Source organism: Sebastes fasciatus, chromosome 14 (assembly GCF_043250625.1).
Source record: "Sebastes fasciatus isolate fSebFas1 chromosome 14, fSebFas1.pri, whole genome shotgun sequence".
Classification (NCBI taxonomy): domain Eukaryota; kingdom Metazoa; phylum Chordata; class Actinopteri; order Perciformes; family Sebastidae; genus Sebastes; species Sebastes fasciatus.
The window spans coordinates 23,592,641-23,609,496 of record NC_133808.1 but is presented as its reverse complement, the minus strand read 5'-3'; the positions used below and the strand labels follow the sequence as shown (position 1 = coordinate 23,609,496).

General features: G+C 41.8%; 1 protein-coding gene across 3 annotated transcripts in view; it reads right to left on the bottom strand.

The window, feature by feature from the left end:
* Positions 1-380: 380 nt before the first annotated feature.
* thsd7ba (thrombospondin, type I, domain containing 7Ba) overlaps positions 381-16,856 on the bottom strand; it is a 225,895-nt gene continuing 209,419 nt past the window's right edge. For 2 of the 3 annotated variants that reach the window (XM_074659769.1, XM_074659768.1), the window contains 8 exons: positions 15,966-16,111; positions 15,458-15,626; positions 10,730-10,903; positions 8,185-8,280; positions 5,943-6,025; positions 4,058-4,253; positions 3,632-3,719; positions 381-3,328 (listed from right to left, as the gene is read on the bottom strand). In XM_074659769.1, coding sequence (XP_074515870.1) covers positions 3,247-3,328; positions 3,632-3,719; positions 4,058-4,253; positions 5,943-6,025; positions 8,185-8,280; positions 10,730-10,903; positions 15,458-15,626; positions 15,966-16,111 — 1,034 coding nt within the window. In that variant the 3' untranslated portion in view covers positions 381-3,246. Of the gene's footprint in view, positions 3,329-3,631; positions 3,720-4,057; positions 4,254-5,942; positions 6,026-8,184; positions 8,281-10,729; positions 10,904-15,457; positions 15,627-15,965; positions 16,112-16,856 lie in introns of those variants that run through there. The other variant, XM_074659770.1, reaches the window with a different exon arrangement.

Here is a 16,856-nt window from a genome sequence, read left to right as displayed (position 1 = left end):
TGAATTGGACATGACAAGATCAGCCCACGTCTTTGCCGCCGATCACATGGCGGTGACACAAGCATTTGGATTCAACCCTCGCTTAAACAAAAGTGACAGTCTTAAATAAATGAATTCGATGAGACAAAAGATTTAAACACTGTTTCCCTCCCAACCTGCGGGCACCCTGGGACTATCAGACTGGGAATCTGACTGGAGGGCAAGATGAATCTTATCAGCTGCTTATATATGCTGGGCTCTGCCTCGGAGCCTCTATCTGTAATTACAATTTATCAGGATTGGAGAGTCAAGGAGCCGATGAAGATCACAGCAGGACTAGAGCATCTCTCTGGAAAAGATTCCACTCAGATTGAACTGAAATGTGCAGCAAAGAGGAAAGATTATTATTTTCACATGGTTCCACAATTTATTTGCATTTTTGTCCAGCTCTCCATGTACACACAATAGTAACACAAATAGCATGGTACTGTAAACAATGAGTGAACACACTTTTAGATTTCCTTGGAGATGACCCGATAGAATCGGGCCAGACGTTGGCGTTTCTTTGTTTTATAATGGAAATGTGCCCAGATAACTTGTTAATTAGTTGATCCTGTTATCTAGAAATTATCTCACAATTGGATTTCACATTAACATTTACCATATGTCCCTTTGTTGGCCAAATATTAGAAAAAAAGAAACTACTCTAAACTGTTTGGCAACTTGTAAAACAGAATCTTTGCAAGGCCACTCGGAGCACTTTCTGCCAAACTGGATCAAGCATGCTTACATACAATCAGCTGTGCAAATATACTTTTTTTTACAACGTGTAACAAGTATATTTGCACAGCCATTAGGATTATAGAGTTACTGGTAAAATACATTCAAAAGGAGGTCAGATAACACAAGACCAAATGTTCAGTTTGTGGAGGCAGAAAGAGAAACAGCATAAACTCTGGTCAGTACCAAAACCACCAAGTATTAATTCTCCACTGGGTCGTATGAATAATGTCTAAATTATACCGAATATTAAGCGATCATAGTCAACTAAGATGATTGCTGAATCTGAAACAATTCCAGGGCTGAATAAAAGAAAAGTCATAACGTTTGTGCATGAGCAAGAGAAATAGAAATAAGAGATAACCCACCTAATTAATATGTGCTCACAAATATTTGGTATTTGCTGTCTTTCATGTTTTGAGCCCTGTCTTTGCTGTGCAAAGAACAAAAAAAAACCAGGAAGAAAATAACACAATGCTAATATAAACTAGTCTCTCGCCTTGCTCTGTCTGCTGACTTTGTATTTGGATGAAAGAAATGGTGTAAAAAGAAAATGAAGTGTGACATCCTTTTGAAAGAAGTCAAGCATATTTGCTCCAAAAATACACTGCGTGTGATCCAGTGGATTATTCGTCATCTCCATTCTTGTATCCGTTTTGGTGATCAGTGCTGTTTTGTTTTTCATTTGATGAAAAAGTGTGTATGAGGTATGATCTTTATCATGCTGGTATTTGATAATTTGCATTAAAGGTCTGTGTATGTATTTATCTGTTAATTAATGTAGATGTAGACTGTGCGTATAGACCTGCTTATTTCAGCCGGCATTCTCCTCCTCTTCCGCCATCTGTTTTCAGGCTGTTCTCATACACCGTTCGTACCTATACCTACGAAAAGTAATGCACTGTAATTTGTATACAAGGAAGTATAAAGAGCGACAAAATGCCGCACGGTCAGGGTGGAAGGGTGGGTCAAAAAACACCAAACTTTCTCCCGGGAGAAAGTCACATAATTTCCGTACTCAAGTTACGTCACTTCCGGTGTTATTTTAACCCAAACCACGATCATTTCCTAAACTCAACGAAGGATTTTTTCTCACAGGACTTCCGTACTCAAGTTACGTCACTTTCCGTGCAGCGTAAGCACTTCCAGTGTGGTCTAACTTAACCACGATCTTTTCCTAATCCTAACAAACTTGTTTTGTTGCCTAAACCTAACCGAGTTGTTTCCTGTGAAGATGGAAGTTTATTTTGAAAAGACTGGATCGGAAATTCACGCTGGACATTCGTAGGAAAACGAAAAATGAGGAATAACTTTTCGTAAGATATGATACGAACCGTTGTATGAGAATTTGTTGCTATTTTGCAAGGGCACCGTCGCTGTATCCTGGGCTTAGAAGGCTTAGAAAGAAATACAGACAAGCCCGAGTGTTTTTTTTACCCCTCTATACCAGAATGATAATGTGTGGAGCCGGACCTTTCTGTAGCACTGACACAGCGCTGTGCAGATAGGTCTGGCTGTGCGAGACTACTTCATTCTTGACTGCATTTGACTCAGGACAAAATTCCATGATTTTGAGGTTGCTTTTTAATTTAGTCCTCAGTGGTCGAGAGTCTTATGAGAATCAGGGAGGAGAAATTACTGCATCATGGTATTGTTAAACTCAAGGCAAGCCTGCTTTTGGTTTCCACATATACACAACGTATGGCATCATCAACAAAACACAATCCGACAGCAACAACTTGCATTACAGTTAAAACACTAGAAAAGTCATTTGAAAGGAAAAAAAACAAACAAAACAAAAGTGAATCAGCACTAACGTAGTGCATAGAGCATCTTGTTTATTCTCAGAAATTCAAAAAAAGGCTGTTTGTTTACCCAAAAGGCGCGCGGCATTTCCTTTTACAAAGATCCAGCACTGATGAGACAAAGTCAAATGCCAGATGTTCCGTCTTTGAACGCCACGAGTGACCGTTGACTCGAGATGTTTTTGTCTCCCTCACGACACAAATACAAGACAAATAATCAGCTGGTCCCTCTGATTCTCGACACACAAAAAAAACTCGAAACACCCGTGGCTCCACTTTGTCTTTGCCTTTTAGGAGTCCTCGTGACTTGTGGGTTTGCAAACAGTGCTTCAACTGTGTGTTCACATTGCAAGCAGTTGAAAAAAGAAACTAGAGGTCCATTTAATTCCTATGTCTAGAGACCTTTTTCTGTCATTTCCACCACGTTCCGCTTTGGTTCCTCTTCTTCAGGGGGAGAAAAGTTGGCTGAAACCAAAATTCTGGGCACATTGCCCTTCAGCAGCAAATCTGGTGCGATCGTCGCTATCTGTCCGCTGCATTTATGCAATACAATTGGCACTACAGCAAATAGTCACCCGAGCTCAACAAGTAGTATGTGATGGACGTGCTTGCTAACAATCAGGACGCAGTCAGTGAGTCTGTCCGAGGGCCGAGCGCGTCCTTGTGAGGTATAGCAGCCCCGTTACATATCCATGTCGCCATCGTAGGCCAGGGTCAGCGGTTTCTGCGGGGGAAGAGACGTCTTGGTGGTTTTGGATGGCTTGCTGAAATAAATAGACAAGAAAGAAAAGCTGACAGTGTATCTGACTTTGCAGCACAGGGCAGCCCAACTTGATTTCAGTCTTTACAAAGAATTCCATTATCTGATAGCAGCTGCACACAGCAGACAAAATACTTTGAGGAATATAACTCATACTTGACAGGGTGCTTCTTCGAGGGAAGCAGATGGTTAGGAATTAGCTTTGCTTCTCAGTGTTCAGTCTGTTCTCACCTACAATGTGTGTGGCCTACAATGGCACTTTTGTTCATCATATTGTGCATAGCGAGAAAAGCAATATAGTACATACCAAACCAGGAACGATAATGCAATAATGAAGAGTATTAAGATGAATCCAACGGCAGTCACGGCGTAAACCCACAGCTTTACTCTTCCATCTGTGCAATCAAAAAGCAGTTTTAATACGAAATCTTAAATATATTTACGTCTACATCTTTCGTCTGGAGAACTTTTCTCACATTTCAGAATAAAGAAGCAGATTTATTCTCTTTTCAAACATACTGCAGAGGAGCGACTAGAATTTCTTGATACTTTTATGGTCCGCTGAGCTTTTTTTCTTTTTACAGCATATAATTATGAGCCCAAGTAAAGACGTTGGACCGAGAATGGATTCCACCCCCGGCCCAGTAATCCTAGAGCTACAAAGGCAGGTTCAAAGGCAGGAGTGATCTCGGGCCCACTGGTCGAGCTGTAAAGATGATTTCCATTTCAGTACCTGGGCCGACAGGTCGTAAGGTCCACTCGCTGAAGAGGTCCTGGGCCTGAGACGGCCCGGGTTTTAATCTTCCAGAGTTGGTTTTCACATCAGCTTTCTTGTTGTTGTCCACCCCCGGGGTTCTGGTGCAGTAGTCCAAGAAACCGTGCGTGGTCATCACTTCAGTGTAACCCTTCTCACACCCACACACTCCACTCTGCATCGGGGGGGAGAACATCATTTACAGCCAACACAAGACGACTGCGATCGTTACTTTCCCATTGCTGCAAAACACTGCTGACAAACCAGTCTGCCATGTATTGGGACTCTACTCTTTTAAAAGTATTTCTGCTTAAAGGCAGGGTGGGCGAGAAACCAGCAAGAGCACACTAGATTTTAAAAATTATCCAGCCGAAAAAACACAGCCCAGTGTTGCCAACTCCTTTCCAATTAAAATAGCTTGCAGCACTGGCTCCAAAAGTCACTAAATCTGGCGAGAAAGTCGCCAAGTTGGCAACACTGATGCCGCGCTTCCCATTCGTTGTCTATGTAAGCAGCTGTGCAATGCATTCTGGTAACGTGGCAGCGCGTTTTGAGAGCCGGACCATCACTTCGCCCTCTCCTCATTTGCATGAAGTTGAGGTCTAGGCTACTTTATGCAAATCACAGGCGTCCGACACGACTCGCCGCTTTTGAAAACTCCCGAGAAACTTTTGAACTAAGCGTTGACGATCAAAAATAAAGACAGATTCAGCAACTGCACAGCTTATTTCTCGCAGAAAATGTTTTCAGAAACACATTTCGGTGAACTATTTTTGTGAAATAAGAGAAGAAAGTTTCCAAACGAGCCGCCATGTTGTTTCCGGTTGGAAGCTGGGAGCAGCAGCCCACGAGCGAAAACATTCGTCCAATCAGGTGCTTAGTAGCAGCCAATCAAGCGTCCAACGCTGGGAAGCGAGGCGATCCCTCGTGATAAAAAACGCCCCTGTGGACATGTATCATGTCAGTCCGTCGCTTCAGGCCTCCCTCCAAAGCCACTCCCCCAAAATTAGCATTAGGAACGTAAACGTATCATAATGAACGTGAAGAACGAACATGGCTATTGTTACTGCTCACATCTGTCAAGCTAGCAGCTTTTGGAAGACTCCGGTGACGAGCAATGAGTGCATGGACAGAATGCGTGCAGGCAGGTAGACCGTCCAATCATTGCATACGGGCCGAATTAAATGATTGGACGGGTTTACTGCAGTCCTGCGACAGCCAAAGATACCAGATTTATTTTTTATTATTAATTGCTGTCGGGATGTAATGAGAATTTCAACTAATATAACAAAAAAATTTTTCTAAAATCCTTACCAACCCTGCCTTTAGCGCATGCAGATTCATCCCAACCCTGACATCAAACTGTGCCTTTCAGGGGGTAGATTACACCAGCGCTTTCCAGATTCAAACACTAATAAAAATGAGCTGCAGCCAGGCCAAAAACACACACAAACACTGGATGCAACACACCAGATCACAGCATTAGTTTTTAAGCATTATAGGCTTTCCTTTTGATTAAGGCATTTCATCTGCATCTAAAATACTATTCAATAAAAACACATCAAATGCTTCTTAAATGCATAATTTTTTTTAAGTGCAGTTACGTAGAGGGTACTCTAAGGGGCAGTAAAACTTCAAGCTTGGGCTTTTCTTTGTCAACGCCCCCCCCCCCCCCATCTAGGTGTACTCCCTAACTGACACTGAGCCCAAATTCAATGCGATTATCCTTTAAATGCCTGTTCTGCAATTAGAAATGCCATCTGTCAAAATCCATTTAACTCTTTACCTAGAAGGTGGTAGCAGCCAGGAAACAGTGAGAATTACACAGATCACAGCAGCACTGATCAAAGTGCGATGATCTTACCGGTGTGCAGTGCGAGAAGGGTTTAGTGCACGGAGGATGGCAGTGTCTGACCGTGGTCGGCCTCTTCTGTGGGAAACACCCCCCTGGAAGAAGACAACAGGTTCTTATTTCTGTTCCTTTACCCATTGATCACTAAATTAATGTACTGTCACGCCTGATTAATGGGCTCAGTTGCCTATCAGGGTCCGTGATCAATTTGTGAACATTTTAATTCCAACATGGAAAATTGCATGTCAAAATATCAAAGAGTAATGCCTTGGGCTCTTGCCTTCTCTTGCAGAGGGAGGTTATTCCTTATAACCTCATATTTGCCAGAAACACTTCCTTACAGCGATAAGATCACATTCAGCCACTATTTACAGCATATCAAGCTCGCCCTAAAGCTTTCGTTCCCACAGCGCTATTACCTTTGTTCTGTTGCTCTACGCCTGCTTTTCTTCCCACAAATACAAATGCATGATTATATTTATATGGATTGAAAGCCTCCCAGCTCAGAGTCTGGCTTATTGATTACTTATGTTAAGAGGGAGAGGAGAAATCAATGGAGGCTGCACTGAGTATGGGCAGATCAAATAAGGTGTTAAATTCAACTAGAGCACTATACTAAAAGTATTCTTTGTGTGTGTTTGCTCTATGTGTGTGTGTGTGTGTGTGTGTGTGCGTGTGTGTGCGAGAGATAGAAGCGCAGGTCGTCATGCACAATTTTGAAATGCTGCCATCAGATTTACTTGCAGGTGGGTAAAGTTACCGATCATATCTACTGTAGGGTATAACTAGAGCTGCAATGATTAATCAATTAGTTGTCAGCTATTAAATTAATCACCAACTCTTTTGCTAATTGATTAATTGGTTTGTGTCATTTTTTATTAAAAAAAGTAAAAATTCTCAGATTCCAGCTTCTTAAAGCGGGGTAGGCAGTATATTTGTGGCGTCTTTGGGCAAAAATTCCATAATAACCTTTCAGCATATTGTAATTCAAGTGCTCTGAGAGAAAACTAGACTTCTGCACCTCCTCATGGCTCTGTTTTCAGGCTTTAAAAAATCTAGCCCATGACAGGAGACTTTGGCCAATCACAGGTCATTTCAGAGAGAGGACGTCACGTTCCTATTGGCTGTTACAAATGCAGATGCGTGTGCACGTCTCTTCAGATGTTGAAAGCCTACACTGCGAAGGAACCAAAAAAAGGCTTAACTCAAAAAGAGTCTGACAATATGGCTGAAGCATTTAAGAGATGGAGGAAAACGTTGCTAATAGCCTTCTGCTATCCGTAGAAGTAAGCTTGCCACAGCACGCTCAACTAATAGCAACATTTTTTTCCATCTTCGTTTAGCCTTATGCGCATGGCTACAGTCAATGGCAGTAGCTCGGGGCAAGCATAATTTTCTCTTTATTTTCTCTAAAAGTTAAGCCTTCTGCGTGACCTCACCGCTGTGGTTAGCAGAAGGGTAAACTATTAGCAACATTTTCTCTCCATCTCTGAAACGTTTCACCAATTTTGTAGCTCAATAGAGCCTCGAATCACAGTATCAGTTATCTCAAAGGGCTTTACAGTCCCACAAGTTTGCAAAGAAAACAGGACGCTAATTCTCATAGAATTACCGCTATATATCGGCATCAAAATGATGTTTGAAATGAATGACTATTACTCGTACAGGTTACTGTATGAAGCATATGCCCGTGCTTGTCTGGTGGGGAGAGATGTCAGAGAGGGGAGAGCTGCAGGATGAGGGCTGTATTTTAAAATTCTGGCAGAGTTTTATGACTTTTCTAGAAAACTACCCTGGGATACCACTTGAATTGAAATATGCTGAAAGGTTATTAAGGAATTTTTGCCCAATAACACAAAACTTAAACCACCTCCCCCAGTTTTAAATGTGAATATTTTCTAGTTTCTTTATTCCTCTGAACTGAATATCTTTGAGTTGTGGACAAAACAAGACATTCAAGGTCGGTATGTTGGGCTTTGAGAAACACTGATCGATATTTTTCACAATCTGATATTGTAGCACACATCCAAGTGATCCAGACTGAATTGAAAAATGAGACCTCCGCGCAGCTTTTTTGCTGCTAACACGGATTCGGTTCAGTGCAGGGGAACAAAAACAGAACTGGGACACTTTCAGCTGCATGCTGCATTAGGCCAGATATACACGGCTATATTTCTATAAGAGTGTGTGTGTTCCTAAGAGTGCTTTTGCACGACGCCTCCAGGGTGACCGGAAGACACGACAAACTACTCACCTGTGACATTGACACCATCTGAGCGCTGACACCACACCGCTCTCTCATTGTTGCTCCATCCTCCCGTCCTCCACTGGTAACTGTGGCATTTTCCCCCTGTAGCAATGGCAGCGAGGCAGAGACGATGCTCATTAGCAGTTTGTATTGGGCATCCGGCCCTGTCGTCAGGCCTCCGTGGACGTTAACCAGCGCTTCTCTAGCTGCCCCACTACTTCATATTGTAAGGTGAGACATATTATGTAGTGAAAGGAAAATGGCAACATTTCCTCTGGAGCAGTGTGCTACAAGACAAAGGCATCTTTGGAGGAAATGAGATGGTAGAAATTGGTTGGAAATGTATGTTTTCCTGGGGGGGCGTAATGGGGGAACAGTCAAAGACACTTTAGCCTGATTTTATGTATGAAAGGAAATCTAGACACACATACGGTGTTGAATTTTATGGCTTTTACAGATTACGAATAAAAGAAACACCACAGGAAAGGCCTATACATACGATATCTAGATTAAAGTCACATATTTAGCGACACAGGCAGATGTGCAGTAGTATAACGAATGTCAAATACCTGACATTTACCATTTTACATGCATTTTTTAAAAGCAGCTAATTAATGAGGAAAAAGAGAGCTGGCAAGGGCTTAAATACTTGGTGGCTGATTAGCTATAGGAATATAGGTGCAGCAATCAAAAAAGCACAAGAATACTTAATGAAACAATGGAAAAAAAATTAAGAAGCTTATGGTATTATACAAAAATAAAGTCAGCACACCAAAACAGTCCAAAAGTCAAATTAAAGAGAATTATAACTGCACTGGAGATTCAAAAACAATAAATACATACAGGATTCTCCTGTGAAATACACACATCTCCCTTGGGTCAGTCCGTAATCGGATGCCAGTAAGAAGTACTCCTTTACGTCCAAAAATAGTTATAAGTAAAAGTCCTGAATTCAAACTGTTACTCAAGTATAAGTACAGAAGTATTATCAGCAAAATGGGCTATAAGTATAAGAAGTAAAAGTATTCATTATCCAGAATGACTCCGTTCAAGTGTCACGTTGTTTATAGAATATTTTCTATTAAATTTAATTTCCCCTAGAGGGATTAATAAAGTATGCTTTCTTCTTCTTCTAGATTACCGGTACTCTGTTGTATTTCGTCAATGTGGAGTAGATGCTTTGAATACTACTGGGTAGATTAGTAGTATAGTAACAAGTAACTATAACTGTCAAATAAATGTAGTGGAGTAAAAAGTACAATATTTCCCTCTGAGATGTAGTGGAGTAGAAGTAGAAAGTGGCAAAAAATGTAAAGTATGTCAAATTTGTACTCAGTACTTGAGTACATGTACATGTACTTAGTTACATCCCACCATGCCTCCATCTTTCATCAAACTTGGATAAGTGGTGTAGCAGCCGTGACCTTTCTATGTTCAAACACTGACACTTTGATGATAGCCTTTTCATCTTATTTGTAAATTTTAAGTGCTAACCTGCAACACAGCAGTTCAGTGATGACTTTGCCATAAATGTCATTACAATCAGTGGCATTTACAGCAGAGCATTTAGAAAGCACTTGTAATATCACCTTTACCTCCATACAAACAGGTGTCTAAATTTAAAATAAAGACAGATTCAGCAATTGCACGGCTTATTTCTTGCATGCAATGTTTTCAGAAACTTTTCGGTGAACTATTTTCGTGATATAAATTAAGAGAAGAAAGTTTGCAAACAAGCTGCCATGTTGCATGCTTGCGGTTTGAAAGCTGGCAACAGCACCCTACAAGAGAAAGCGTTCATCAAATCAGGCAATAGAAATGCTCCCAATCTCGCACTTAGCACCTTTAAATATCTAACGCTTGTTCACTAATTGGTTGTCTATTTATAGAGAGAATAAAGGTCAACTTAACACCAGTTGAAACCTAGTTTTTGCTGACCTCCAGTGGTTGAGGTTCTCCCCCAGTGATGTAGAAGTGTTCTCAGGGTGTGTCCAGTACAGACAGAGACCAGATGAGGTCAGTGAAACAATGCTTTTCATCTTTTTAGTTACCTTTTAAACCTCATTATCAGATAGATTTGTAGGTCTAGTTAAGGTCAGTGAACTAACACGTTAGCAATATTTACACATCAGGCACACACAAAGCAGGATTAGCATTCATTTGTAGTTTCTGTCCAAAATTGACTCTCCTTTAGGCTGTTTTTGGACTCCACCACCTCCTGAGGGAAATACTTGGCTCTTTTGCTGATAAATGATGCACCACGTTCAGCAGCTAGTCATTAGCTTTGTACGTCTGCTGTTTGGTGCTGAGCAGGTAGCGTGTAGTGGGTTTATCAGAGCTTATTCACTGAAAACAGCTGCAAGAACACCAAAACAACAGCAGAGTTGGGGGATAATTCACTACCATCACGATGGACCCTTTTCACATACAAGCAGCCATTGTTGATATAACAATATTGTTGCTTTAAGTACGGCTTTCAAATCAAGTTTCTCATCACAATATATGTCAATAAAATCAGGTTTATCGACATTTGAATAAGTTTCCTCAGTACCTTTACAGGGCTGGGTCTCGAAGACTTGATGTGGGCAGCTGCCCTGGTTCTCCATGACCTGAATGATCACAGCTCTGGAGCGAGCTTGGCGACCGGTTGTCTCAAAACTCCGCCCCTCCAGGCAGGTCAGCTGGCAAGAGCTCCAAGACGACCACACCGTCAAATGACAGTCTCCTGAGGACAAACAGAGACGGAAAGGCATCACTGATAGGCACAGCTTAATCAATAACACTGTCAGACTTTCCTTTTCGGATACTTGCGGGTGCTTTATATCCAGCTTGCCAACACTATTTCAGAGAACATTTTATTGGCTCCCCTGCTAGCTCCAGGAACATTTAAAAGAGATCGGAAACAACTTCAGCACACATCTGCGGCTGATAATGTACCAAATGCACAAAAACAAATTACTCAGACAGCCCAGTGGGTATTTAGAAGTAATAGACCAACCAGAGTTATAAATTATACAATACAAGCTATAACTCTGAGTCCAACTGTAAAGGCAACACCCGATACTGAAACGTGTCTCTGAGGAAAAAACATTTGATTTGGGAAATGTTTCTTAGTGGATAACCGCGTAAACACTTGCTTCCTTGAAGGTCAAGCATTAATATCCCATGAAATCCTTGATAGGGTCAGATTGTAGTGGTAAAAATCACCCGCTGTCACAGACCCTCAGCCAGAAGAAGCCTCTGATTCTCTGCCTTGAACGCCCATTAGTGACTGTCTGTGGACTGACGCATATCATTATCTTTCATCTTTATGTACACGGATCGACTCTGTCGGTCCTTCCCTCATGCTGCTGCTCCTCTAGAAACACGCTGTGGTTAAAGCTGCGGGATACAGCAAACGGCAACACACATACTGTACATCACATACATGTTGATAACCCCTCCCCTGGCCCCCCTACACGCCGCCTGCCACCTTCATACAGACGGACACATGGACACAAAAACACACACATCTGCTGCGGCCATCAAACACTTCTGATCCTGAGCCAAGACTCACAGCAAAGGCGGTTTGAGTGATGAATCAAGGCGAGGATCAGAGCAGAGCGAGAGACGGATGAGCAGAAAGCAAGCACTGCAAGATGGTCTCGTCACAGCAAAAGCTAACAAGAGCCTGGCTTGGCCAGAGCCGTGACAAAGGAGACCAGAGGTGTCTTTTTATCAGGTGATAATGATTGTGATTCTCTTTTAAAAATGACAACAAAAATAAAATCTGATATATTCTATGTTCGTTGTGTAGCCGGCTTGCATGCCAACTAACTGCGCCTTAGGACAATAAAGCTTCATTATTTTCCATGTGGAAAGCCAGACAGTGGCAAGTGAAGCAGGTCATTGCTGTCAGCCGGCCAGCAGCTCCCTCGCTAACGGAAAATGCTACATCCACACTGTGGCCTAAAAATGGATAAAAGAAAAAAAACACCAGCCGGCATCATGGGATGTCAGTCGACTATGATCTGCTGGCTTCTTGTTGCTGTGCTGATTTTAATAACTAGTGCAGTGCCCGTCCGGAACAGGCAGATTACTTGGCCCCCAGAAGTGCTGCTTGGAGCGTTGTTGAGCACCGCAGTATGGCTGCTTGCACCCACTAAGTGTGACGTTGATTGGATGAACGGTTCTCGAGACATGTGAAGGACCGTTATACAATCTACATACATACATACATACATACACAGACAGACTGATAACGTTTCCTTTTTTTTGTTTGATAATGCTGCTACAGCGCCACCTATTGGCCAAATGGCACCATGGTCGTTACTCAGACATCATATCTACATAGGTCCACTAAATGTGGTCGCAAAAGTACAAAGCTTTCAGGAGTTATGACATTTTTTGTAATATAAGTCCCGCCCACAGCATTTGATGGCCAGCTATAGCAACACTGAATGGAACATCAAAAATCCCCCCCCAAAAAATATATCCGGCTTGGTCCAGGGATGCTTTGTACCAAATTTTGTTTGTTTGACCCATCTACCTCCCAACCCGCACCATAAGTGGTCTTTCTCACGTTATATACTACATAACTACGACTTCTACAGCTGTGATGTGACAACCGTCACTAGAAAACACTGCACCTTCATGCAGGCGTGTCATATTCACGTCTCGGTCACACCTAACGTGACACTGACATGCTTTCTTCCGGTGGACAGGCGGGTCTATTACACGCTTTGCAATGAGACTGGGCTAACATTTGACACTGCACTCCCTCGGGTCCTGAGCAATACACCCACCAAGTCTGTAAGTCGATCGGATGAGCAGTTCTCGAGACATGCGAAGGACAGACAGACAGACAGAGATTCCTCGCTTTATAGTTAGATGATAAGACTGATCAGAAACAATTAAAAACCATGTAATGCTTCATGCTATAGGTTCCTAATTTCCTTGTCAAAATGATCAATTAAAAGCACAGTGTCAAAATGTCTAAAAAGGTTATATTTTCTTTTTTGTTGATTTGACGATCTCAATTTGATTAGTGGTGGAAACAAGCCTGAATTTGGCATTTCATTATTCATCGTCTACTTGAACAATGGATGAGACTAAACCAGTCAGAACATAACGTTACAGTAAATCAACTTTTTTTTTTTTACAAGTTTTCACTATCTAGTCCTCTCCACTGTTGAGGTACAGCACGCAGGCACAGTGCCGACAGCACTCTGCCAGCACTGGTGCATTTTTATCATTATCCATCACAGGAAACAGCGTGCATGTGGTTTGATGTGTACCGCAGACTGCCAACAGTGAATGCAGTAACACTGTTAAAATTGCGAGGGAAACAAGTTGATCTTCTCCTGACACGTATCGCCAGCAGTGGCTGCGGCTGCACAGGGCTGTACTGTTCATAGATATAAGCACATGAACATGCAGGGCCATTCATTCAGGGTTTATAGGTAATCTCTGTGTAATTAGCACTTGATTTACTTAGTAATTATTGACCAGGACAGAGGATCTTAAATTAGGCTGTTTAGTGGTGTAATTTGTCTAAGATCGAAATGCTGTGATGCACCTGTGACCCACAAACCAAGTCCCTATTTAGTAGCAACAGGCATGGAAGTGGACGTAGTCACCGTGACGACACCCATTGATTAGTGGACTATGGTTCTGAAGCCACGAGTTCGGCATTGTGACCATGACAAACTTGTTTTTTTGCAACCAGAAGTGACACGAGAGGGTTTCTCATAGACTTCTATACAATCAGACTTGTTTTTGCAACCAGAGGAGTCGCCCCCTGCTGGCTATTAGAAAGAAAGCAAGTTTAAGGCACTTCAGCAGTGGCTTCACTTCTCAGACACTGAGGTTTCCGCCTAGCAACAACAGAACATATCTTACTATACAATTTGATAAAATAACGTAAAGCTGAATAAAGTCGTGAGGCGTTAATACAATGTTGATGACAGAGAAATTTCACAAGTTACTGTATGGATCTATTAATGATCATCAGTAGTGGTATAGTGATGTTAGAAATTACATAAAGGCACAAAGTAGTGTGTGTTGAGCTCTCACAGCAATATTATACAGGGCATAATACAAGTGGAGTGTTTTTCACCCACCCGCTGCTTTCATTTGTCATGCTGTTTTGCTAAATTATAGGCTATTACACATCTGCAGCTTTCATGACACAGACATATAATGGGTATAATCAATAACCAATTTCAGTTTAAGTTCGTTGTTATTGGTTAATTACATAAGTTAATATTTATTTGATGGCATATGAGGCACATTTTCATATGCACATTTTGTTTCCCTTTAGATTTCTATCCAAGAACTCAACACAAACATGCTTTTCTGGAGGCTGGTGGATCTTAATGTTGCACTGTTATTTTACAGGTCTCAAATAAAGTTGTGTTAAATTGTGATGAGCAAGGCTGGCTTAAGGCATAGGCCATTTAGGCGGTCGCCTAGGGCGCCACCTGCTGGGGGGGTACCAATATTTTTATCATATACTGCTTTTGCAATAGCAATAAATAAATAAACTATGCAAATGATCAAGGATGTTCTTACTCAAAACTTGTTTCACTCTGTTGTTGCATTATTGCTGTTAGAAAATCATTGCTTTTGCACACAAGCTCCCTGCATGCAGAATTCCCATAGCTGTTAATTGTTTCAGTTTGCACCGGATGAGTTTTTGCTCTTTATGGGTTGTTACATGATGTAGTGTAAGAAATCAATAGCCTTGTCAAGTAATGGATCGAAAAATCTGTCTCTCATTTAGTTCCTCGGTATTGACTTTTGCAGCATTGATGTTCTTTACTGTATTAACAAAGATGTGAACTCTCTTCCATCCAAGTGGACACTGTGTTTTTTTTTTTTTTCTTTTTTTTTTTTTAGTTGTTATTGGACGTGTTCGACCAGATAATGTCGAGCTAAGAGGGTCATTAGTTAATCTATGACTTTTATTGATTTTGCAATAATTATTTAGCAGCTGAAAATGTCAACCAATTGGGAGAGGCTACAGCGCATTGGCAGATTCCAGCAAATGAGTTTGCGTTCAAAAACAAGACTATTGATTATGAAGCAAATGACCCAGGCCAAATTGTTATTGGCATATAGAATCCAAAATGATGACGGTAATAAATAATTCATGCAATCATGTAGTTTTGCTCTATTTGAGCGGATTACACAATAATAATTTACTGTATGTTTCATGCAATTGCATCGATAATAACACTTCATGTACTGAATGTCTAATGTTGTTGATGTTAATCCAGTATAGGTGAGTGCATCGTACCTGGGCAGGGGACGAAGCAGTGCTGCTCCATCTCCTGTTGGATCTGCTGCCTCAGTTTGTCTCCGCAAAGCTCCTCGTCCACTAGCTGAGGAGGAGACTCAGGCCAGTTGCCCCGGTGGACGACACATGACAGGCTCCTTCTCCGAAGCCCCTCGCCGCACTCTGCAACCTGCAGGAACGCACACATACAAATATGATCTTTTTGTACACTGCACATATTTGAAAAAAGTGATGCAGAGAAAAAAGTGATGGTCAACAAAACCAGAAACGGAGAGTTTTTTTTTTTTAGCAATGGTGCAAGTGGGCACCCTTGGTAAGTAATGATGACATTACATGGAGATCAAAACCTCCAGTTAGGGCTGTCACAATATCAGATTGGCCAAAATATCTCACAATAATGATATTATTACGATATATCTATAGAAATGTTGGAGCAAATAATAATGCTATCAGTCAAATTCATCTTTAACTTTGTTTATTGTGCGTTTTGTCTCTTTTTTGGTCATACCTCGACAGTGCATGGGGACCAGTCACTCAGCAGCCACCTATAGCAAGGACTTATGGGACATGGCTTGGTCTGGGTGAGCTGGTTTGGACAGGGACGACCCTCCTCGTGAGCCTCCTGCAGGATTCTCCGGGTGCGCACGGACTGACCTGCAGGACATCAACACCAACACACAGTTAGCAAGAACAATAGATCAGAGGAGGTACCAAGTACATTTGTAAACTGTATGTATAGAACTTCCATGTTCAAGCTGAATAGTATGTATGCCTTTGTATGTATGAATCTCAGATATAATGACATTCAGGGCCACTTTTACTATGACAAACTGTGATAAAGAACAAAAACACTGCGATTCTAAATGTGAGTCAGGGCGAGAGAAATAAATGCATCATTGCACAAACATAAGGCCCCATAAAATAAGAGTTACAACGAGTGACTGCAATGAATGATGATCATTTATTTAGGAGTGGAAAAAAAAGAGAATGAAATGTTTTCCTCATGACAACAACGAATTGGCACCATACATCTGCGCCACTTTATGCTCCGATCCAATGGATTTCCTACACGAGTGTGTTGTTCAAGTGAGCCATTAATAACGGCTGAAAGCAGGGAAAGTTTGGTAAATGGCGACAGTAAAAAAGAGCTTGCCGCGGAGTGGCTTTGCTACGCTGTCACAGCTCAGGGTCCTATGAGGCTCAGCGAAGGCATGGCCTCCATCAGCCATCCAGTTAAGACAGAAGTTGTGTGTGTGTTTGTGCTATGCCAGGGGAGATGCTGAGCTCCGCGGGCCCCTGGCAGACACAGCAAAAGGACGTTCAGCTCTGCCATCTCAAAAATCAAACCGAAACATTAGCGCTCCCAATGGGATCCTGACAGAACAAGATCCTTGCGTCG